The sequence below is a fragment of the Eschrichtius robustus genome, chromosome 16 (genome assembly GCF_028021215.1).
Source record: "Eschrichtius robustus isolate mEscRob2 chromosome 16, mEscRob2.pri, whole genome shotgun sequence".
In the NCBI taxonomy this organism is placed as follows: domain Eukaryota; kingdom Metazoa; phylum Chordata; class Mammalia; order Artiodactyla; family Eschrichtiidae; genus Eschrichtius; species Eschrichtius robustus.
The window spans coordinates 52,629,905-52,652,478 of NC_090839.1; the positions used below are offsets into that span (position 1 = coordinate 52,629,905).

The 22,574-nt window shown below is 59.7% G+C and overlaps 1 protein-coding gene across 6 annotated transcripts in view; it reads left to right on the plus strand.

Moving 5' to 3' along the window:
* The window catches only part of MAPK8IP3 (mitogen-activated protein kinase 8 interacting protein 3), a 47,392-nt gene that overhangs the window by 23,194 nt on the left and 1,624 nt on the right, over positions 1-22,574 (plus strand). The window contains exons 5-30 of one of the 6 annotated variants that reach the window (XM_068524854.1): positions 1,073-1,214; positions 4,534-4,780; positions 5,351-5,453; positions 5,699-5,817; positions 11,649-11,660; positions 13,828-13,885; positions 14,181-14,333; positions 15,276-15,357; positions 16,608-16,738; positions 17,205-17,261; positions 17,353-17,523; positions 18,059-18,185; positions 18,361-18,456; positions 18,544-18,702; positions 19,221-19,386; positions 19,641-19,823; positions 19,894-20,083; positions 20,197-20,316; positions 20,392-20,472; positions 20,555-20,622; positions 20,745-20,893; positions 21,275-21,446; positions 21,530-21,643; positions 21,838-21,876; positions 22,067-22,246; positions 22,356-22,505. In XM_068524854.1, the coding sequence (XP_068380955.1) occupies positions 1,073-1,214; positions 4,534-4,780; positions 5,351-5,453; positions 5,699-5,817; positions 11,649-11,660; positions 13,828-13,885; positions 14,181-14,333; positions 15,276-15,357; positions 16,608-16,738; positions 17,205-17,261; positions 17,353-17,523; positions 18,059-18,185; positions 18,361-18,456; positions 18,544-18,702; positions 19,221-19,386; positions 19,641-19,823; positions 19,894-20,083; positions 20,197-20,316; positions 20,392-20,472; positions 20,555-20,622; positions 20,745-20,893; positions 21,275-21,446; positions 21,530-21,643; positions 21,838-21,876; positions 22,067-22,246; positions 22,356-22,505 (3,269 nt within the window). Of the gene's footprint in view, positions 1-1,072; positions 1,215-2,436; positions 3,867-4,533; positions 4,781-5,350; positions 5,454-5,698; positions 5,818-11,648; positions 11,661-13,827; positions 13,886-14,180; positions 14,334-15,275; positions 15,358-16,607; positions 16,739-17,204; positions 17,262-17,352; positions 17,524-18,058; positions 18,186-18,360; positions 18,457-18,543; positions 18,703-19,220; positions 19,387-19,640; positions 19,824-19,893; positions 20,084-20,196; positions 20,317-20,391; positions 20,473-20,554; positions 20,623-20,744; positions 20,894-21,274; positions 21,447-21,529; positions 21,644-21,837; positions 21,877-22,066; positions 22,247-22,355; positions 22,506-22,574 lie in introns of those variants that run through there. The other 5 variants (XM_068524853.1, XM_068524857.1, XM_068524855.1 and 2 more) reach the window with 5 other exon arrangements.

Here is a 22,574-nt window from a genome sequence, read left to right on the forward strand (position 1 = left end):
GTTCTCCTCCTGCTCCGCCCCAGCCCCACCGCCCTGGAGCCGTTGGGGCCCCCCCAGAGAGACATCCTTCCCAGAGTCGTGCCTCAGGCAGACGCCCGCCAGCCATAGGAAGTTCTGGTCATGGCGGCCGCTCCGCTCCCTTGTCCATCACCTGCATCCTCCAGGCACCGTGAGGAAGCCACCGTCCTCCCTCCAGGACAGCCCAGCCTCTGGACCCGGCTCCGTGGAACCCCTGAGGAAGCCTTGCCACCCCTCCCACCTCAGCCCCTGTGTGTCAGGGATTTGGGTGCTTGGCCTGAACAGCTCTGAGCAGCATGGACTCCATGCAGCCACCGACAGGCTCTGGGGCGCCATGTGTCTGCCCCGGGCCTGGGCTCCGTGCCCTCGCCGCTAGCAGCCCGCGGAGCGTATCCCAGAGACTGAGCCCACAGCAGGCGGCTTTGAGCATCAGTCCAGCCCACTGGACATTCTCAGTTTGCTAGCATAGCTTTATAAGGCGCCTCTGTGGTGTCAGTGCTCCGTGACGGGGGAAAATGCTCAGAGCAAGAGAAAAGCACCCCATGAGAAACTCCGTACCCAGGTCTCCTGAAAACAGTGATGGGGTGTTGGGGGAGGGCGAGGAACAAAGAACAGGGGAGAAAGGGTTGACTCCTCCTGGCTGGCTCCAGGAGGCAGAAGTAGGGCCAAGGAGGAACCAGGCAATGCTGCCTGTGATGCCAAAGGGCCTGTCACAGGCACTGCTGTGCAGGTGTCTGTTTACAATGGAAATAAATAAAACTGATAAATGACAGTGTAACGGAGGGGAAATGTTCTATGGGATCACAGCGGAGTGGCGATGCCCTGAGCGGGTGAACACGCTGATTAGCGCGGCTGCAGGTCAGAGCGGTCAGAGGTCCTGTGCGCCTGGCCACCCAGAAGGTCACGCCCTTCCCTACAGCCCGTGGTCAGGGGCGTCTTTTAGAGCAGCTCCAGCTGCAGAATAAGCATCTGCATGTCCAGAAAGAGTTTGCACCCCTGTTTCAGGAGCCACTGTCTAATCCCCCCCTCTCTTTCTCTCCCCATATTTCAACAGGAAGGAGCGCCCCACCTCCCTGAGCGTCTTCCCCCTGACCGACGGTGTGGTACGTGCACAGATGGGGGGCAAGCTCATGCCTGCGGGGGACCACTGGCACCTGAGTGACCTCGGCCAGCTGCAGCTCAGCTCCAGCTACCAGGTTTTGTAGCCGTGCTGTGGAGTGAGGGCTCCCCGTCGCCCCACATTCATTCAGGAGGGTGTGGCCGCAGCCGGGGCTCTCGGCTGCTCGGGGACCTGCCTACAGCCAGGGTGTGCCCATCGGACGGGGGGACCTGCCTACAGCCAGGGTGTGCCCATCGGGCAGGGCTGAGCGTAGTGACCATCCCCCAACACAACCCAGAGCCTCGCAGCCAGACTGGGCTTCACCCCACACGTGTTGTCCTTCTAGTATCTGAGGTTTGCACTCCAACCAGGAGAAAGTCAAAGGCCAGGGGTCAGCTTCTCTTCTTTGGGCTGTTCTTACCGGCCTACCCGTGCTAACGACCTAGGGGCCTGAGTTTGAGAAGGAGGACATCCCAGGTGTGCTCAGCTCAGCAGTGAGAGCACCCACCCTCCATCCCCAGCACTGGGGCCCTGGGAAGGCCAAGGGCAGGCACTCGTGCAGGGCCCCTGGGCACTTGCTGCCTGTCTTGGTCTGTGAGCTCAGCCATCTGGTGAAGGCAGGCTGTGGCAGGACGGAACGCAGGCCCCATTGCTTGTTGAAGAGACCAGACCCTCGCCCTGGGTCTGGTGATTCCCCACTGAGGCCATCAGAGGATACCCTCTGGGCCGGGTCGAGCAGTGGATGTGGGCCCAGGTTTCCCCATAGCTTCCTTCCCGCCGCGACTCATTGCCGGCTGTCCTCCTGCCTCGCAGTGTCCAGCTGGGCTGCAGGAGGTCGTCACAAGCTGCCAGCTGTGTCGGAAAGCGACCCCACTCACTCTGCGTCTGTTCCGCGGAGTGAGCACGCCTCGTGCCCACCAGCCACTGGCTGTCCTTCCAGCAAGTGGGGTCCGGGCAGAAGGGGCGGGGCCCACAGCTGGCGTGTACCCCCAAGCTCCTGCGGGGGCGTTGAGCCTCAGAAAGCTGGGAGGCTGGGGTCTCCAGATGGCCCCTTGGGCCAGCCTGTGTTCTCATGCGTCTCTCTTTCTCCTGCGTCGTCTGAAATCGTTCTCTCTTAATAAATTATAGTCCTTTATGTTTTAGTTCATAGGTGTGTTTCGTTTGATTTTTTTTTAATAATTACTTTTAAGTTCTTTTTATTTTATGCTCTAGGTTTTCAAGTTTTTCTAATTTTTTAATTTGTTTTGTTGTTTTTGTTTTGTTTTTTGTTTTTATGTACTGTATTTTCAGTGTTTTAACCAAACAGTTGTGGCTCCTCATGGGAGGCATGGCCGCTGGGATGTGGGTTCTTTGCATTTGGAGGTCACTGCTGCACGTTGGTGTTAGAGGTTGGCAGGTTTCTTTAGGTAAGTGGTGGCCAAGGGGAGTGTCCCGTGGGTAAGTGGTGGCCTGCAGGCGACAGACAGCTAGGGGAGTAGGGGGAGGCCTGGTTATGCCGCAGAATTCCCCACGGTGACTACCAGGGTCAGGAGGCCCACGGAAACAAAGTGTTCAAATCACGGACAGGTGGGGAGCGTGGCCATTGAGTCAGGTGGTCTGACAGTGTGTGCTTCCGTGAGGCAGGGGCTCATGTGTCCGGCCGTCTTTGTGGAAGTCCCTGTGCATCAGCCTGGAGCACAGCCCTCCTCAGGTACCACCCTCCTCGTAACCCTCCCTGTGGGAGAGCACTCGGGGCCCCACCTCAGAGGCATGCAGTATGCACGGTGCTGTGAAGAGGAAGGGTTTTTTCTTTACAAATTGGCCCTGAGCTGCAGAACCCAAACCCAAACCAAAACTGTTTGCAAGATGCGCTTCTCACCATAGCTCATCAGCAACCCGGCTGAGTGTTGTTAGCTGTGGGGGCCATCCTGTGCCCTGTGGGGTGTTGTGGGCACCCTGCCTCCACCCACCCCCAGCTCTGGCCACCACAAGTGTCTCCAGACATCACCAAGTGTCCCCCTGGGACACAGCTGCCGGGATGGGAGCCCTGTCGAGAGGAGAACAAGGATGTGAGGTTCCGGGTAGAGGAGTCTCAGCCCAGGGAGAGGCGGCGCCTGGCGGGGACCAGGCTGCTCGGGAAAAGGCAGATCCCACAAGGCTCCCAAACCACTCTGACTCCTAGTCACCTGGAGGTAGCCACGGGAGCACGGTCAGCCCTTCCTAGTTAAAGGTGGGGGTGGGTTGGTCCCAGCATCCATCCAACTTCACAGAGAAGGCCGACACCCCGTCATCAGCTCCTCTTGTAAGAAAGTTCTCCTGAAAGTGTGTCCTCTGAGGAAACCATGTGATCTGGCACCGATGGGAACATTTACCCAGAGTGGCCTCTCAGTGCTGCCCCCCCCTCGCCCCCATGGGCCTCAGCCCCTCCTGAGGCCGTGCCCCTTCTCGGCACCAGGCAAGAGGCTGCGGGGGCCCCGCAGCACCTGCTCAGGGGTGAGTCGGGGGTGAGTCTGGGGTTACCGATGTTAGTTCATAGAAGAGCAGAGGCTATTTTTATTGAGGTTCCCCGATGGTTTCACCAGGAAAGACGGTAGGAGAGGAATGTTTGTTTCCTGTCCACATTTATTCAAACAATGTGTTCTCTCTCCAGGGAGATTCTTAAGGTCAACAGTTGATTGCAGTTTTTACTAATCTGGTCTTTTTTCACTCTCGGAACATTTGGGGGACGTCGCATTCTGTGGAAGTCGAGTTTCAATTTGTTTGCATTTACGTAGGTGTTGAAGGCAAACTTTGGTTCAGTTGGGCCGTGGAGGTTAAGCGAGACCCGTCCCCTGCTGTCTCTTTGTTGGGGAGGCCACCACTGGCAGAACTGGGGAGGTGCCCACCCATCACAGCTCCTGACTGTGGCCAGGACGGGAGGCAGGAGGCAGGAACGAGAGGGACCAGCCCTCGAGGGCCTCGCAGTGGAGCAGTAACTTGATCAGAAGGCACGCCAGCCTCCCCGGCCTCCTTCCCAGCCGGGGAGCCTCTGCCCTGACCTGGGCTGGGGCTTAGCTCTGCCCACCCACCGGCTGCAAGGGGTTACCGGCCACATCCACATAGCTTCGTGTCTAGCCCCATACTGGAAAGCGTGCAAGCCAAAAGCCTGGTCCAAGCCATTTAAATAAGGTGTAGCCGCCTCTGGAAAGCCAGAGGCTGGATGAGTCAAGTGAAGAGACTGGGAGGAATCAGCCCAGTGGGAGAGAAGTGGCCTCCTGTCCCTTCCATTCTGGCACGGAGTGCTGTTTTACTGCGGCCGAGTGGCAAAAACCCCAAGCGAGGGGGCCTCGTGGTGGTGGCCGAGGCCCTGCCGGCCCTGTGTGGTCCACCCCTTGTGGCCTCCCCGGGGGACCTGACCCGCGCGCCATGAGCTTCCCTCTTCCTGTGTTTGGCCCCAGTGTCCGCAGGATGAGATGTCCGAGTCAGGCCAGTCCTCAGCAGCGGCTACGCCCAGCACCACGGGCACCAAGTCCAACACGCCCACGTCCTCTGTGCCCTCGGCCGCGGTCACACCCCTCAGCGAGGGCCTGCAACCTCTGGGCGACTACAGCGGCAGCTCCAAGAACAACAAGAGAGCGCGGGAGAAGCGCAACAGCCGCAACATGGAGGTGCAGGTCACACAGGAGATGCGCAACGTCAGCATAGGTACTGGCCGCCCCGCCTGCCCGGCGCCCCATGCTCACCAGCACCATGCGTGTCTCCTCCCAGTTCGCAGGGCTGGTCGCTCCTGAGGCCTCTGCTTGGCTGCCCCGTCCTCAAGTGGTCGTGCTTCTGTATGTGTATCCTGACCCACCCCTGCTTTTTATAAGGACACAGTCAGATGAGACCAGGGCCCACCCTTTGGCCTCATTTTACCTTCATCACCTCTTTAAAAACCCATCTCCAATACAGTCACATTCTGAGGAACTGGGGTCCAGGGCTTCAGCCTGTGAATTTGGGGGACACAACTCAGCCTCTGACAGTAGACCACTGTCATCCAGCATACACAGTCTAATCAGAGAAAAGGGAGGGAAAAAATGGCCTGTTCAGATGGGATCACAGTTCTGGGGGACAGGCCCCATCCAGCCACCACCTCGGGAAGAACCCGCACCATGACCATCCCTGCCTGTGGTGGCCTAGCGTGCGGTCTCCGGACAAGGGGCCCCAGGGCAACCACGAGTGGTGCAGGGAACTGCTGGTCACCCCCCGACCCTGGGCTCCACTGTGTCCCCCCAGGCATGGGCAGCAGTGACGAGTGGTCTGATGTTCAGGACATTATCGACTCCACCCCAGAGCTGGACATGGGCCGGGAGCCCCGCCTGGACCGCACGGGCAGCAGGTGCTCACTGGGCCCAGAGCCAGTCCCGAATGGCTCAGCACTCACCCTGGGAGTTGGTGCCCCTGGTAGAGGTGCCTCGCAGCCCCTTGAGGTGGGAGAACTGCCCAGGGCACTGACCCGCCACCCGCCACGCCTGCACTTGCGCCAGCGGTGTTGGCATCGAGTGGCCCCTCGGGGGTGTCCCCGTGTGTGGTCCATAGGTGCTGCCCACTCACTCCACCTTCCTCGGCTGCGTGTCCCCACAGCCCAACCCAGGGGATCGTGAACAAGGCTTTTGGCATCAACACTGACTCCCTGTACCACGAGCTGTCGACTGCGGGGTCCGAGGTCATCGGGGATGTGGACGAAGGGGCCGACCTGCTAGGTAAAAACAACCGTCCCCGGGACCCTGCTATGGTTGGGTTTGTGATGAAAGCAAAGTCTCTGTGAGCCAGGAAGTTCTTTTTACAAACTGAATATTGAGATGTATTCACTTAGCGTAAACTCGCCGCTTAAAGTGTGCCGGTCAGTGGGGTTTGGGGTGCTCACGGATTCGAGCAACTGTCTATAGACCGTCTTGTCAGCCCAAGAAGAAACCCATTCCCAGTAGCCCTCAGCCCTGCTCCAAGCCCCTCCCCTGGGCAGCCCACTTTCTAGGAACGTTTCGGGAGGGTGGTGGTTGCCAGCTCCTCCAGTCCACGAGGAGCGTGCCCAGACAGCGTCAGTGCCCTCCGAGAGCCCTGCGAGGCTATGTCTGAGACGGGTGCAGAGACAGCCTGCCTGATGCAGACTTGCTCCTGGTCCTCCCTCCCTGCCCGAGCCAGGCCCCGTGTGCCAGCGTCTGCCTGTACCTGAGGGCAGCCTGCATGGCTCTGAGGCCGGGCTGTGGCCCTCAGGGCAGTGGAGGAAAGTCACGCTGTCTCTCAGCGGGGTTCAAGCTCCCCTGGCCCAGATGTGTGTCCGGAGCCCCAGCCTGGAGAAGCGGCCTTGTCCCCGAAGCCCTCCCTCCTGCTCAGCAGCCAGCAAGGTGGGCGTCAGGGCCGTGGTTCTGGTCTGTCACCTCCCCACACCCCAAGGAAGGGTCCTCTTGTTTCTCCTTGGGGAGGGGTAGCAGCTGCCTCCACTGGATACGTGGCAAGCAGGGTGGTAGCGATTCCACTAAGAGAATCCGGGAAGGCTGCCTTCTGACGTTTGATCCATGTTTTATCATCTGCTGCCCGAGGAGGCGGAGCTGTCTGGCATCTGAGGGTTTCTGTTGCCAGCCTCTCTGCTGCTGTCACTCCCCCTTGATAGACGCAGCAGCAGGGACTCGGGGCGTCTCTGAAGCGGGTCCCCGTGTAGACAGCGCCGCCCGGCCGGCCTGCCAGCTGCACACACCACCAGGCCTGACTTGCAAACGAAGGGGACCCGGCTGGCGTTTTCAGCTGGAGCAGCCTCGCTTTCTTTGCAGTGGGCCTGCATCCTATTAGTTCTCATAAGTTGATTGTCTTACTCAGGGTGGGGAGACCTCCAGGCAGCATCATCATCTGGGGTGTTTAGCACCAGGACGCCTTGTGCCTGGAACAGAAGTTTGTTCAGCCAGAATGTAAAGAGATATAGGACCACAACTGTATATGTCAAATTGTGGTAAAACCATCATGTAAAACTTATCAGTTTTTAGGTGTACATTTCAGTAAAGTACATTCATATTCAATGGTGAAAGACTGAAAGCTTCCCCTCTAAGATTAGGAGCAAGACAAAGATGCCCGCTTTTGGCAGTATATATTTTTAATGGAATTTTTCTCACAAGCATTTTAAAATATACAAAAACTGTTAGTATTCAGAAAAAGTCTACTCATTAGGGACAGTCACTTTTAGTATTTTGACATCCTTCTCTTCTTTCAGATACTACCATATAAATTCAGTTTTTAGGCATTTTTTTATTTTTGGTAAAAGGATACATGCTGATAATAATATTAAAGGAATATCAGACATTGCCAAGAAGGTAGTGAAAACCAGAGGAGCCCCCAAGCCGTGATGAGTGATACCCTCCCAGGCGCCAGGGCCCCAGCATGCGCACCTGGGACGTGGGGTGGCAGCCTTTGGCCTTTTCTTCGTGGCTGATGTTAACATTTCCCTGAACCACTAAGATTCCTCTGCACGTTTTAACTTCCTTATCTTTGTGTGACTGTGAATTACCTAATCAATTCTAATTTTTGCGGTTTGAATACCACTGCCATAGCTACCTGCGGGCGTAGATCTTTCTAGATGTGGGAACCCCCTGGACAGGTGTGGACTCGTGGGGATGGGCTGTAGGTTGCTCCCCTGCATGTGCTCACGCCAGCAGGGCCGGGTGTGGCCGGGAGGAGGCACCTGGGATCCAGGCTGTAACAGGTGGTCACTAGAGGGAGGGCCTTTCTGCCCGGGGAACCTTGGAGCCGCGCCGGGCCTGGGGTGCGGGCTCCTGCACTGGAGAGCTTACACAGCAGGGCACCACACTTTCTTGAGCTTTTGAGAACCTGATAAAAAGGTAAAAGGCATCTCCCTAGGAAGACACACAGACATAGGATGTTTTGCATTTCCATGTCAGGGTCGGAGGCCCAGCTTCGCGTTCCCGCTCCTGGTGCGGAGCTCTGGAGGAGGTCTAAGGGGCGAAGCGGGGCCCCCGCACCTCGTACCTTTCTTCAGTCTCGTCATGTGACAAGATTCCAACACTCATCACGGGCCTTACGAGAAGAGCGACACCAATGTTTTATATGCACAGCCACCGTTAATGCCTCACACTGCTAGTGTCTCCATTTCACAGATGAAGAAACCGAGGTCACAGAGGCTGAGGTGAAGTGGCAGAGCCAGAACTTGAACTCAGGTCCCACCCAGGGTGGCAGCCCTGCCTCCGACCACCGCTGTGCTTTTTTTAACAGCCTTATTGAGATGGAATTTCCACACCATACAATCCACCCACTTTCAGTGTACACCTCAGTGATTTTTAGCACGTTCGGATTTGTGCAGTCATCACCACATAGCTTTAGAACATTTTACACCGCCCCCCAAACGAAACCCGTACCCACTAGCAGTCGCTCCCCGCCACCACCCTGGCACTGCTGCTCTACTTCCTGTCTCTGCAGACTTGCCTGTTCTGGACATTTCACATCAGTGGCCTTTTCCATCTGGCTGCCTTCATTTAGCATCATTCCTTTAAGGTTCATCCATGTTGGAGTGTGTCAGAGTTTCATTCCTTTTTATGGCTTAATAATGTTCCAGTGTGGATAGACCACATTTTGTGTATCCACTCAGCCACTGATGGACATTTGGGTCATTTCACTTTTGACTGTTGTGACTGATGCTTCTGCTATACTTGTGATGCCTCGCATGGTTCTACGAGATCTCCGGAGCTCACTGGCCTTCTCGCTACCTGGTGGCACTGGGTGGCCTGCCAGTCAGTCCGTCCCGTCGGCCATGTCTCCTGCCTTGCCCTGTGGCCCCAGGCTGCAGAGCTGTCCCCTCCCCTGCAGCGCCCACAGGTGCAGTGCTGATGGTGTGCGTGCTCACTCCGTGTGACTGCCCCCCGCCCATCCCGGCGCCCCCGGGGCTGGCAGAGATGCTCTAGCATGTGGCCACATCCTGTGGTTCAGGCAGCACCGTTCCGGACGCCAGAGTCTCCATAAAGAGTGATGGGAGAGAAAAGCAGAGAACTAGAAACTGCATACCAGTGAGTTTTACCTGGAGCCACATTGACTGAGTCAGTAGGTAGAGGTGGAGTCTGTTGCAGCAGGGTTCCTGAGGGAAATGATGTCTGATGCATCTCCTGAGGTCAGTTCCCTCGAACAGGAGTGCCTGACGTGAGAAGCTCTAACCAGTGCATCTGATGGGTCTGTTCTGAGGGGCTGAAGTGAGAATCGTCTTCTCACCTGGTGGTGAGAACCCTGAGTGCCCAGGCACTTGCGCTGCAACGCTTGGCGGGCGGGGGCCCTCTCGGGCACCACTTAGTTTTGGTTGGAATGAGACCCCATTCTTGGGAGTGATGGGCCTTTGGGTGCCTTTCTGGAGCCTTCATCACGAGGGGCACAGGCAAGGCAGGCAGCCCTCAGGAGTTGAGGAGAGCCGAGAGCTCCTGTGATCTGTGGATGGAGCCCTGGAGTGCGGGGCCGGCCCTTTGTCCAGCACGGTGGAGGGATGAGCTGGGGTCTGCTTGAGTCCCCAGAGTCTGGCTCAGCTGGAGGAAGTGTCAGTGACAGGAGGCCTGGTCTCCCATCACCAGTTCCTGAAGACACCCAGATGATGGATTATTCAATATGTGTACTGGATTCGTTGACTAGCCACTTGGAAAAAACTGAGGTCTAATTCAACCTCACTCCGAACACAAAAATAATTTCAAGGTGGATTAAAGATCTAGACATAAAAATACAAGGATAACAACTGGAAGAGAGTATTGGAGAGTATTTTCATAATCTGGGCTTCTCTTCATTGCCAAAACCAAAGAATATATATGTATGTATGTGTGTGTGTGTGTGTGTGTGTGTGTGCATGTGTATATATATGTACGTATGTGTATGTATATATATGTATATATGGTCTCCACCATTAACGTTAAAAGAAGTGAAGTACAATAGGAAACTTGCCTAGTGGTGCAGTAGTTAAGAATCTGCCTGCCAATGCAGGGGACACAGATTCGAGCCCTGGTCTGGTAAGATCCCACATGCCGCAGAGCAACTGAGCCCGTGCGCCACAACTACGGAGCCTGTGCTCTAGAGCCCGCGAGCCACAATTACTGAGCCCACGTGCCACAACTACTGAAGCCCTTGCGCATACAGCCCGTGCTCCACAACAAGAGAAGCCACCACAATGAGAAGTCCACACACCACAACAGAGTTGCCCCCACTCGCCGCAATAGAGATAGCCCGTGTGCAGCAATGAAGACCCAACACAGGCAAAAATTAATTAATTAATTAATTAATTAAAAAAAATTTTTTTTTAAATAGGGAATGAGTAGAGGATAAAGCAGGACATTCACAGAAGAGACCCACAAACCTGACTAACTCTTTTTCCTCAAACGATTGACAAAAATGAAGCGGGTACTGTCCACCTCGCTGATGGCAGGGTGCGGCCAGGCTGGACCTGGAGGGAGCGGCACCACCGCTCCTCAAATAGGGCCAAGGCACCCACAGGAGCCCGTGCGTGTGTCCTGGTGCCCACGCACAACCGTGCAGGCCCAAAATGCCTGTCAAAGGAGCCAGTGCCCTAGGAAACAATGGGACGTCTCCATATGGAAATACATCGAAGCTTTCAAGGTGATCGTGGATCCTTCATGTGGAAGGGGTCCCAGGATACCGTGTGAGGTGCAACGGAGGAAGTTGCCCAAGAGGATGGAGAGTGGTGGTCACGATTTTGTTTTTTAGAAACTGATGTCTGCCTAGAAAGACGTCTGAGGAGGAGAATATCAAACGTGAACAGCAGCTGCCTGGGAAGTAGAGATGAGAGGGGACACATCCACTTCTGAACTGCCTATCAAAATGATAAATCCACTTTATCATTTTAATTCCTTCCACAGATTCTGTAGTTTGCCATTTAAGTCAGGCGACTTTTTATACCATTTCTTTCTGCGTGAAATGAACCAAATAGAACAGTATCATTTCCTCAAGTCTTCAGCTGGGTAGCGGAGAGCAGTTTGGCACAAGCGGCACCCCCACCCCTCACATCTTGACTCAGTGATTCCCTCCCTGCACAGTAGGGCCCTTGTCTTCTGGTTGCCCTTGACCTAAGGTCTTGCCCTTCCCCTAAGACCTGGGCTGGCCAGGGCCCCACCCCCACCCCCCACCGAGGCCAGGTCCTTGTCCGTGGCTCACTCACTCTGGGGGCGCCTGTGAGGCTGGACGCCCAGCACCCACCACACCACACCCACACACACGTTAGCTTTACAGGGGTCTGGCCCTCCTGATGGTGGTGGGAGTAGAGGGGCGAGCAGGCTTTAGATCCCCTCGCCTGCCCCAGGGCCCCCAGGACTGAGGAGCCTGCTGTTCTGACCTCCCCTTTCCTTCAGGGTTCCTGCCTTGGATGCATTTGGCACCCACAGGCCTGGGGTCGTCTGCTCGTATGCTTTTGGGCCCTTCAACATGGAAATGGCTGATCATCGTCGCTTTTTCTTTAATAAGATTTTCTTCATTTTGTTGGTTTCAGTCACCAATTAACCTTTGTCACTTCCTTCCCCGTCTCTCTGTGCTTCGCTGGACACGGCCCCAGGGGAGTTCTCAGGTGTGTATCTCTGCTGTCTGTTTGCGGCCCCTCTTCCCCATGGTGGCATCCAGGTGGAGGGGGTGGCACCCTGAGACACCCCACTGCTGCTGCCCAGTCACCGCCAGCTGTGCAGCCTGTCCCCTCCCAATCCTGGTCCAGGCCACTAAGGCACATGTGCTTTTGCTCACCAGCCTACTGCTGCTCGGAAGCTTCTTTTGGTTTGCTCCACCAGCCCACTGACGGTGACCTTGACAATTGAGGGAGAGCTGCTGTGCCCTTGACCCCGCTCTCTCCTTGTAGGCCATTTCTTAAGGTTCTACAGAGCCGATAGAGGTGGAGGCTAGTTAACTGGACACAGAGTACAGGCTCAGCGCTGTGGCATCTCCCCTCTGTTGGGTACATCCTGGAAGTCAGGGGTCCTCTCCCCATGGGGCACATGGGCCAAGCTCCTGCTTTCCTGCTTTCAGCAGAGGCTCTGAGGTCCTACCCATCCCCGTGCTACCTCCCCACTATGTTCAAAGGCACCCGGGGCCTGGTCATAGCTCTCCCTCATTTGCAGAGACCTCTGTCCTTAGCCCCCACCCACCACCCCACCACCCCACCACCCCAGGATTTTAGTGTAAGATGTCAGTTGTGTTGCCCTGACCCTCCACCTCACCACCCAGGGTAAACTTTCTGGAAGGAGTAGCTGGCCCCATCCCGTCTCCCGCCCCTCCTGTCCCACTCCTGTGTCCACCCCTAACCCAGCGAGAAGTAGCCCTGAAGTCCCCCCGCCTGCTCATCACACGGGCTTAACGCGCTTCTTTTCTCTCCCCTCCTCTCTCCCTCTCCTTCCTCCCGCCCTGGTCGCCCATCTCCCGTGGGACTGGGACGGCGCCCATAGTGCGCGATGATTTTTTTGGTAAGGCCGAGGCCCTGTTTCAGTATGTGTTTCCCTGCTTCTGGCTTCCTCTGCCTCCCTGACGCCTTCTCATGCTTCATGAGCCATTTGCTTTGTTGAGCCCGGTGGGGCAGCCGTGGGGGCAGTGGTGTCCGTGGCTTCAGGGGTGGGGGTTGGGGGGCCTCCAGCAGGCGTGGTGAGCGGGCACCTGACTCCCTCAGAGCAGACCCTTGACGGGCTGAGGAGGGGACCCCGGCCTCTCTGAGCCCCCCCCCCCCCATTAGTTCAGGAAGGCCTGAGCCCAGTGCCTGCTGCATCCCATCTGAAGGGCAGGCAGGCCACGTTTGAGGCGAGGAGGTGAGAGTAGAAACAGCCGGCAGAACCCTAAGCTGGGCACACCGTGTGCATGGGTCATCTCGTCTCACGGTTGTGTTAGGCCATGGAGGAGGGAAGTGAACAAGAGGAACAGACCTTGGGCTTCGAGGCAGTCCTAAAGGATTAGATGCGGTGCTTTGGGGGTTTTGTGACACGCCTGCAGAGACCTCAGTCTGCGGGGCCCACTTTGGGGTCTGGCCATCCCCTCTGGGCACCAGCCCCCAGAGTGCTATCCTCACCTCCACTCCCACCTCTGGCTCCTGAAGGCCTGCTCCCAGCCTGGTGGAGGGCTGCACCTGCCATGGACCATCCCATCTCCTTGGCCAGGGCTCTCTGTCCCCATCACCACAGCTCCAACCTCCATTCTCCGAGGGGGCAGCTCTAAAAAGGGTCTGCTTCATGATGGCCTGGAAGTCACAGGGCTGGGGGAAGGCAGTGATACTGGGCCAGGGGTGGGCATCGATTGAGGAGGTTGCACAGAGGCCATAAGGATACCGTCCGGGCCCTGCTGGTACCCAGACTTCATGTTGGTAGAGAGCTGTGAGAGCCCATCACTGAGTTCCAGAATATAAGCCCAGGGCTGCTGCATCTATCGGGGCGGAGGAGACCTGCTCATTGCCCTCCAGAGGCCAGTCTGAGACCCCCACGGGGCTCGCACGCACCAGGTCCTTTCCTGACTGCGTTGCTTGGTGGAGAGCCTGCCTCAAGACCGGCAGAGGCCTCTCCTAGGGTCGCCCGGCCTCCCCAGGCAGGCATCTTCCTGCAGATCGGGCCTCTGTTCCTTATCCCCTCACATCAGCCCTCCCGGGGGGGCCATCCTTCCAGGGGTGGGCCGCCCCCCGGCAGGACATCTGTTATTCTGAGGCAGGTGTGAGCATCAGGGTCTGGCTTCACCAGGCACATGTAATAACTCCGTACCTTTTGTTTCAGGAATGGGCAAGGAAGTGGGGAATCTGCTGCTGGAGAACTCACAGCTTCTAGAAACCAAGTAAGGATGCTCTTCCTCAGCACCACAGTTGCTGAGACAGCCCCCCACCAGGACCAGGGGCTCCTGTAACAACTGCATTGGCCCAGCCTCAGGGCAGTCCCCAGGGAGGACCTGGACCCACTGGACTGAGCTCACCCCTCCTGGGGAGAGGATGGGGTGGTCACCTCCTCTCACCACTTTCAAGACCAGGATGTGTCTGCTCAGATACACCAGGGTGGGCAGACCCCTTTGAAACCCCATTACTTAACGTACACACCGGCTCACAAGGAGCTCCCCTCTTTCTGCCTTTTCAAAGAAACGCTCTGAACGTGGTGAAGAACGACCTCATTGCCAAGGTGGACCAGCTCTCGGGGGAGCAGGAGGTGCTGAAGGGGGACTTGGAAGCCGCGAGGCAGGCCAAACTTAGACTGGAGAACCGCATCAAAGACCTGGAGGAGGAGCTGAGGAGGTGAGCAGGGCTCCTTGAGGGGCGGGACTCCCACGGAGGCTGGGCCGCCAGGCGTGGAGAGCGGGGTCAGGCCCCGCCCAGGCCCCTCCAGTCCTCTCCGCAATCCCCTGGCACCTGCTCTCTAGCTAACCACACCCCCTGAGGTCATTCCTTCCCAAAGTGGCTCACTTTGCGTGCTCACTGCTCAGCCTCCTGCTCATCCCTGAGCTACCTCTCATATTCGACCCCATCCAGACCCAACTACTGTGTTGGCCACCCACCCCTCCCCTCTTGTCTCCACCATCCTCGGGGGAATAATCCCACATGAGGGACAGTATCTTGTCTTGGGTGTCCTTTCTCTGGCGGCTGAGCGGGGCCTTCCCACTCCTCTCACACTATTACATTCGTTCAAGAGGAGGGAAGGGAGGATAATGGCCTCTGGCCACTACGGGTCCCCCGCACTCCCCTCTGCTCCCCAGCCCTCGATCAGTCGAGGTTGGGTCACAGAGCCTTGCTGGGAAGCTCTGGGGTGTCCTCCCCAGCACTCTGCACATCCCTGTGGCTTTTCTCTTCCAGCCTGATCCTCACCCCATTCTCCCAAAGTGGTGCCTTTGGCTCCAGACAGGAAAGGGGAGGTGTGAGGGGCGGGCCCTAGGCAGGTGGCGCCTGTGCCAGGTTTGTGGGACTGGGAGCCAGGTCTCCTCTGGCCCTGCCTGAAGCGAGCACTGCCCTTGCCTTCCCGTTAGCAATTGACCACCTGGATTGAGGTCCTGTTCCTTGGCTGGGCTTCAGGGCACATGTGGGCAGGGGTGTGGAGCCACCCGTCCCCAAGGCACTGGCAGGAATGCTCAGGGCCTAGAACCTGAGGGGAGAGCCCTGAGTGCAGCTGAGAGGTGGGACACATCCTCTGGGCCAGTGCCCAGTGGGGCCCTCACCCTGCCCACTTCCTTCCTCATCCTGCAGAGTGAAGTCAGAGGCCATCATTGCCCACCGTGAACCCAAAGAAGAGGTGGAGGATGTAAGCAGCTATCTCTGTACAGAATTGGTATATTCCACTATTAACATGTGGGCACGGGGGGCGGGCAGTGTGGGCGGGCTTCCCGGGGATGTGCTAGTTCTTCTGGGTCTCTGGGTCCTCCTCACCGCTTCTGTGTGATGACTGCACCCAGCAGCAGCCCCCCCACCCCACTGCCCCGGTGACTTTGTGTGGTCAGAACCAGCCCCCTCTCTGCAGGATGCCTCCTCTCACCTAGGTCCTAGCAGATGTGGATTGCACGGTCACAAGTGGGGTCTCCCTGCTTACTGGCCCAGGTGCTGCCCCCCAGACAGAACAGTTTGAGTACCTGAGGCCCTCAGATGCCTCATCTGTCCTCACAAACCCCCGGAGATGCATGGAATGTTCTGAGGAAAGCCCTAGGGGTGGCTGTAAGGAAGGGTTTGTAGGGGTCTTTGCCCTTCCCAGGTCCTCTCCAGAATAGGGGCCCCAGCCCAGCGACCTGGCCGCCTTCCTTACAGAGAGAGCAGGCATGAGTCTTTTAAGCCAAGGTGAAGTTTGGACGCCGACCTCACCACTCATCCACTGTTATTTTGGGGGTTGTGGGATGCACGTAACAGGATGCCGATCCCATAGCAGGCACTTGGGAAACTGTAGCTGTTCACCTTGCCCATCCTGCGCAGCCCCTCACCTCCAAATACTCTAGGAAAGAAACAAAGCCGCAGGTGTATTAGGCAGCTGCGGCTCCCCAAGGCCCTCCCACTCGGGCATGGAGGGCACCCGATTGGTGCCTTGACCTCCTGATGGGGGGCCTGGGGCTGCCGACGCTCCTGTGAACTCCGAGTGCCGGTGGTGGGGGCACTAGGGGAGGGCAGCCCAGAGCAGGGCTGCGTAAGGAGACAGTCCTGCCAGGGACAGCAGATCCCATGCAGATCCGCTGGTACCTCAAGTGTCCAGCTCTGAGGCAGTGACCAGAGTCCTGCTCGCCAGACCTTCCCCAGAACCTTTCTTCCTGCTATGCCACCGTGAGCCAGTCCCACCTGTTAGCATTGACCGGTGGCATTTGGGATTGCCAGGGTGTCTGGGAGCTTGTAGGAAAACACAGTGTGTGTGTTGTACCCCTCGAGTGTGTCATGTGACCTTCTGGAAAGAAGGGGGGGCCCTTTCGGAGTGGTGGCTCCTGTTCCTGTGCCCACCCCTCCCCACTGCGTTTGCCTGAAGCTCTGTGGGAAAGCGCCCTCGGGTGCGCCCACTCCCGGAGGCGGCCCCTCGCTGGCTGAGCAGCGGCACTCTCCCCGCAGGACAAGATCCCCATGGCGCAGCGCCGCCGCTTCACGCGTGTGGAGATGGCCCGCGTGCTCATGGAGCGCAACCAGTACAAGGAGCGGCTGATGGAGCTGCAGGAGGCCGTGCGGTGGACCGAGATGATCAGGTGGGCCTCCAGGCGCCTGTGGGCTCCGGAAGACACGCTCCCATCTCCGTCTGTGAGCTGTGGTCGCTCTAGGAGGTCCTGGGGATGGGATTGAGGCTGACCGCCCCCACACCTCCCTCTCTTCCGGGAGAATTAAGGGTGTTGGGTCCTCCCTGGTGGGAGCCTGCAGGGGGCCAGCAGAACTGGGCCTCTGGTGCAGCCCTGGCCTGGCCAGTGGATGTACCTGCTGGGCTAGAGAGATGCTGGGGTTTGTTGGGGCCAGTGCACCGGGGTCTCTCTAGGAAGTTATGGGTGACTCGCCTGGGAGCCCCTCTTGTCTGATGCTCCAGTCCGTGTGTCCATGGGGAGGGTCCCAAGCAAGGGAGGCAAGAGGGGCCCGGTGAGAGGGGGGCTTGGTTGGACTGGGTGGGGCCGAGTCAGGCTGGGCATGGCTGAGTGGGGCCTCTCCTCCTGCCCTCCCCTGTAGAGCATCCCGAGAGCATCCGTCTGTCCAGGAGAAGAAGAAGTCCACCATCTGGCAATTGTGAGTTGGGGGCACTGGGAGGGCACTGGCAGTGGCCGCTGGGGAGGTCTCCCCTCAGGCCACCCCTCACCCCCTATGCTTCGGCTGGCAGCTTCAGCCGCCTCTTCAGCTCCTCCTCAAGCCCCCCTCCGGCCAAGCGGTCCTACCCGTCCGTGAACATCCATTACAAGTCACCCACCACGGCCGGCTTCAGTCAGCGCCGCAGCCACGCCATGTGCCAGATCTCCGCCGGCAGCCGGCCCCTGGAGTTCTTCCCAGATGAGTGAGTTTCCTAGGCCTGCCCTGCCCTTCCCCGCTGGCCTGCCCAGGGGGAGTCCCTGTGTCCCAGGGCCCCTCCCCTCCAGGCTCTGAAGCAGGACCGGTTTCCACCTTGCTGCTCTGGCAGCTGTGCTCAGGGGATGGGGTCCGTGGTGGGAAGGACACTGACCAGGCATCAGGGGTCACAACCTCTCTGTGCACACTGTGTGTACCCCTCCACCCCCAGTGGGAGCATTGGATGTCCCTCAGCAGAGGCTGCGCTCCCCCACAGTCCCTCCGCTTAGTCCCAGAGGCCTGCGCCTTGCTCCTCGGGTGACCCCCAGCAGGCAGCCCGCAGCCATTTCAGGTGCCACCAGGGCTGTGGGTCCCTGCCAGCTGGCCCAGGGCAGCGGCTGGATGTGGCCTCCAAGCCTAGAGCTGGGGAGAGCCCCCTGCCGTCAGATGGGCGCCCGGCAGGGACGGTCCAGGTCCAGGAGGGAGAGCTCCGGGGCGGCAGGCGTGCTCCCTGCAGACGCAGTAACCTGCCCTTCCTCCGCCAGCGACTGCACGTCCTCTGCAAGGCGGGAGCAGAAGCGTGAGCAGTACCGCCAGGTGCGCGAGCACGTGCGCAATGACGACGGGCGGCTGCAGGCCTGTGGCTGGAGCCTACCAGCCAAGTACAAGCAGGTGCTGGGCGCAGGGCAGCGTGGGGGGCGCCGCAGGCGGGGAGCCCCAGGGGAGCCCCATACGCACCCAGGGCCCCAAGTCCAAAACCTGGAGGACTGGGTAGTGGACTGCGGCCCCACACATGTGAGCCGGCCAGGCCTGGCACCCACGGCGCCCCTCTGCCTTGTTCCTGCAGCTGAGTCCCAATGGGGGTCAGGAGGACACCCGCATGAAGAACGTGCCCGTCCCCGTGTACTGCCGCCCTCTGGTGGAGAAGGACCCGACCATGAAGGTGAGCCCTGCGGAAGGCGCGAGGCTGGGAGAGGTCCCCCTGCCCCAGAAGCCCGTGAGGCCGGACCTCACGGCCCTCTCCTCCCAGCTGTGGTGTGCCGCGGGCGTCAACCTGAGCGGCTGGAAACTGAGTGAGGATGACCCCGGGAATGGAGTCAAGCCTGTGCCAGGCCGCGACCCTCTGACCTGCGACCGGGAAGTAGAAGGAGAGACCAAGAGCAACCACGCGTCCCCCGAGAAGAAGAAGGTCAGAGTGGCAGGCAGGGCCAGGGCCACCTTCTGCTTCTGCCATCCCGATGGCTCTGCTATGACTAGTCTGGGTGGGAGTGACAGAAACGGAGGACAGCTGGGGACAGTGGCGGGAGACTGGGGTGGCCCGGTCCCCAGCCGGTGGATGGGGCAGCAAGGAGGAGCGGAGGCTCAGGGCAGCCAGGCTGGAGCAGGTCTGTGCCTGCCCAGGAGCCGTGTGAGGGGCTTAGTGCCTGGAGGCTTCACTTTCTGTCCCGGCTCGATGTGGGGGCCAGTGACTTAACCACCGAGCGCTCAGCCTTCCTCTGAGGAAGGGAGGCCGTGAGTGCCACGACCTAGGCACAATGTGCAGTTCTGAGTTCTCACCGTCCTGGCGACAAGGGAGGACATTCAGGTCCCCTAAGGCCACGGGTAAGGCTAGATCCTGAGAGATTCCAGGATCCCCCCCACTCGCCCCCCATTGCTGCTACAGTAGTGAGCGCTCAGGCACCAGCCCGTCCCTGTGCTCGGAAACAGGCAAAGGAGCTCCCCGAGGCGGATGCCACCTCCAGCCGCGTGTGGATCCTCACCAGCACCCTGACCACCAGCAAAGTGGTGATCATCGATGCCAACCAGCCGGGCACCGTCGTGGACCAGTTCACCGTGTGCAATGCCCACGTCCTGTGCATCTCCAGCATCCCTGGTGAGTGCTGGGCCCCTGCTGCTGGCCGGGAGTCAATGCGGAGCGTCCAGGGAGGAGCTGTCTGAGCTCTCTGCTCAGTCCTGTTAATGATGCAGGAGGAGACCCTGTATGACACTCACCCGGTGACAAGGAGATGGGGTGGCATCACAAACAGCCCCTCCCCCCTGCACCCTCACCGGGACTGGAGCTCTGGGTAGGGTCCTGTCATGGGGGCTTCTCAGCGCGGGGTGACGGGGCTGTGACTCTCCCTCCAGCGGCCAGCGATGGCGACTACCCTCCGGGGGAGATCTTCCTGGACAGCGACGTGAACCCTGAGGACTCTAGTGCAGACGGCGTGCTGGCCGGCATCACCCTGGTGGGCTGTGCCACCCGCTGCAACGTGCCGCGCAGCAACTGCTCCTCCCGTGGGGACACCCCAGTGCTGGACAAGGGCCAGGGTGAGTCCTGGGCCTGAGCCCGGGCGGCCATCTTCTCTCACCCAGCCAAGCTCACCCCTCCCTTCCACAGGGGAGGTGGCTGCTGTCGCCAATGGGAAGGTCAACCCATCTCAGTCCACGGAGGAGGCCACGGAGGCCATGGAGGTGCCAGACTCTGGGCCCAGTGAGGCAGAGGCAGCTGTGGTGCGGCCTGGGCCCCTCACAGAGCACGTCTTCACCGACCCGGCCCCTGCCCCACCCCCCAGCGCCCAGCCTGACAGGTGGGCTCTCTCGGGTTGGGGCAGCAGGGGAGGAGTGGGGGCGGGGGGGACTGGCAGAGGTGGGCAGGGACGGGCTTCCATGGGCTACCCTGGAGCTGCCATCCTCCCTGCAGTGAGAACGGGCTGGAGACGGACGTGAGCGGTGTGCAGCCTGAGCCGGAGCCCAGCGGGGACGCCATGGGGGCCAGCAGCAGTGCTGCACCCACCATGTGGCTGGGAGCCCAGAACGGCTGGTAGGCTGGACCTTGGGGGCCGGGGTGGAGAGGGTCCCCTGGGCGAGCCCCCACCCACCGTGCCTCCTCCCGCAGGCTCTACGTGCACTCGGCTGTGGCCAACTGGAAGAAGTGTCTGCACTCCATCAAGCTGAAGGACTCCGTGCTGAGCCTGGTGTGCGTGACCCCCGCCGGGGGCCGGGGTCGGGAGGGCCGAGGGCAGCCAGCCTGAGCCCGGCTCACCGCCTTCCCATTGCAGGCACGTGAAAGGGCGAGTGCTGGTGGCTCTGGCCGATGGGACCCTGGCCATTTTCCACCGAGGTGAAGGTGAGGCCTGGCATGGTGGGTGGGGGAGCAGCATCTGACGGTCCAGGCAGGGCGTGAACCACCTGCACCGTGATCAGAGGCAGCCTGGCCAGGCCTGAGCAGGGGTCGCGGGCTCTCTACAGACAGCCAGTGGGACCTGAGCAACTATCACCTGATGGACCTGGGCCACCCGCACCACTCCATCCGCTGCATGGCCGTCGTGTATGACCGTGTCTGGTGCGGCTACAAGAACAAGGTGCATGTCATCCAGCCCAAGACGATGCAGATTGAGGCAAGTGCAGGCTGGGGCTTCCACACACCTAATGGACTCTGGTGGGGGCTTCGTGGGGTCAAAGGAAATGCACTTAGGGAAGCAACTGGTTCATCCAAGGTCATGGGCCAAAAAAGGGCAGCTGGGCTGTGAATGCCCGTCTTTCTGGAGCCCACCTGCTGCTTCTCCCTGAAACAAGCAGATTGGCGTCTGAATGGGCCCTCCGCACTTCCCTCGGGCACTGCTGTGGGGTGGGGCTGGGGTGCTGGGGCTCCTTCTGGGAGCCAGGACCCAAGGGAGCAAAGAGGCCCTAGAAAGGTGGCCATGAGCTGCTTCAGGGACTCTTGGCCATGGCAGCTTCAGGTCCCCCCACCCCGTTGACGGGCTGCCCTGACCCCACAGAAGTCGTTCGACGCCCACCCACGGCGGGAGAGCCAGGTACGGCAACTGGCGTGGATTGGCGACGGGGTGTGGGTGTCCATCCGCCTGGACTCCACGCTGCGGCTCTACCACGCCCACACCCACCAGCACCTGCAGGACGTGGATATCGAGCCCTACGTCAGCAAGATGCTGGGTGAGGGGCCACCCCAGCTGGGCATGTGGGGGCAGGAGGGTCCCCCGAGCCCGCCTCGCTGACCCGCCTCCCCCCACCCCCAGGGACAGGCAAGCTGGGCTTCTCCTTCGTGCGCATCACCGCCCTGCTCATCGCGGGCAACCGCCTCTGGGTGGGCACCGGCAACGGAGTTGTCATCTCCATCCCGCTGACTGAGAGTGAGTGACCCACAGACATCTGTAGAGATGGCCTGGCTGCCACTCACAGGCGCATGTCAGGGTCCCAGGGGCGGGCGCGCTCTGCCAGGACACAGGAGGACGCGGGCTGCCCTAGCCGCAGCCCTCCTCAGCCAGTCCCTCCTATGACCACTTCTCTCCTCTCTCTTCCATGCTCCGCCCCTCACCTCCCCCAGCTGTGGTCCTGCACCGAGGCCAGCTCCTGGGGCTCCGAGGTAAGTCCGGAGTGCCTGCCTCCTGCTCTCAGAAGGAAGCCCCCCACTGTGGACGCCCTGGGGGCTGAGGCTGGCCTTGCCCCTCGGACTGGCTCTGGCACCAGGCAGGCCCCACCCTCTGCCCTCGGCTGCTGGAAAACTGGTCCTCCCAGTCAGCAGGTTCAGCCCCTCCGGGCCCCTCTCTCTCCAGCCAACAAGACGTCCCCCACATCTGGGGAGGGGACCCGCCCAGGAGGCATCATCCACGTGTACGGAGACGACAGCAGTGACAAATCAGCCAGCAGCTTCATCCCTTACTGCTCCATGGCCCAGGCTCAGCTCTGCTTCCACGGGCACCGTGACGCTGTCAAATTCTTTGTCTCCGTGCCAGGTGAGGGGCCGGGCCCCACTCCCTGCAGGGCTGCAGCTGCGGCCTCCCTTCAAGAGCCTGTGTGTGGGGCTCCGGCTGCCCCACTGAGGTCCCTGTGCCCCGATGACAGGGAACGTGTTGGCCACTCTGAACGGCAGCGTGCTCGACAGCCCCTCCGAGAGCCCCGGGCCCACTGCCCCCACCGCAGATGCCGAGGCCCAGAAGCTGAAGAACGTGCTGGTGCTTAGCGGCGGTGAGGGCTACATCGACTTCCGCATCGGTGAGTGGGCGCCGCCGGGGCCCCAGGTGTCCCTGGACAGGGGTGGTCCCTTCACAGCAGCTGTGCTCT